The sequence below is a fragment of the Acanthisitta chloris genome, unplaced genomic scaffold, assembly GCF_000695815.1.
Source record: "Acanthisitta chloris isolate BGI_N310 unplaced genomic scaffold, ASM69581v1 scaffold29109, whole genome shotgun sequence".
In the NCBI taxonomy this organism is placed as follows: domain Eukaryota; kingdom Metazoa; phylum Chordata; class Aves; order Passeriformes; family Acanthisittidae; genus Acanthisitta; species Acanthisitta chloris.
The window spans coordinates 7,530-7,777 of NW_008692378.1; the positions used below are offsets into that span (position 1 = coordinate 7,530).

The 248-nt window shown below is 58.5% G+C and overlaps 1 protein-coding gene across 1 annotated transcript in view; it reads left to right on the forward strand.

Annotated features, from left to right (window-relative positions):
- LOC103809790 (immunoglobulin superfamily DCC subclass member 3-like) overlaps positions 1 to 140 on the forward strand; it is a gene marked incomplete at both ends in the record, with an annotated part of 7,307 nt that extends 7,167 nt beyond the window's left edge. Inside the window, one exon of the mRNA XM_009082660.1 lies at positions 24 to 140. Within this exon, the coding sequence (XP_009080908.1) occupies positions 24 to 140 (117 nt within the window). The remainder of the gene's footprint in view (positions 1 to 23) is intronic.
- Positions 141 to 248: the final 108 nt, after the last annotated feature.

Below are 248 nucleotides of genomic sequence, written 5' to 3' on the forward strand. Positions count from 1 at the left end.
ACTGCATTGTTCTCTCCCTCCAGTCGGCTCACAGCCCAGCGACACCCCACAACGACACCCAGATCACCACACTCCCTCTGGATGAGTTCAGCATCATCGAGGAGCAGCCAGACCCTCTCCCAAAAACCCTTCTCCCTCCAGTCGGCTCACAGCCCAGCGACACCCCACAACGACACCCAGATCACCACACTCCCTCTGGATGAGTTCAGCATCATCGAGGAGCAGCCAGACCCTCTCCCAAAAACCCT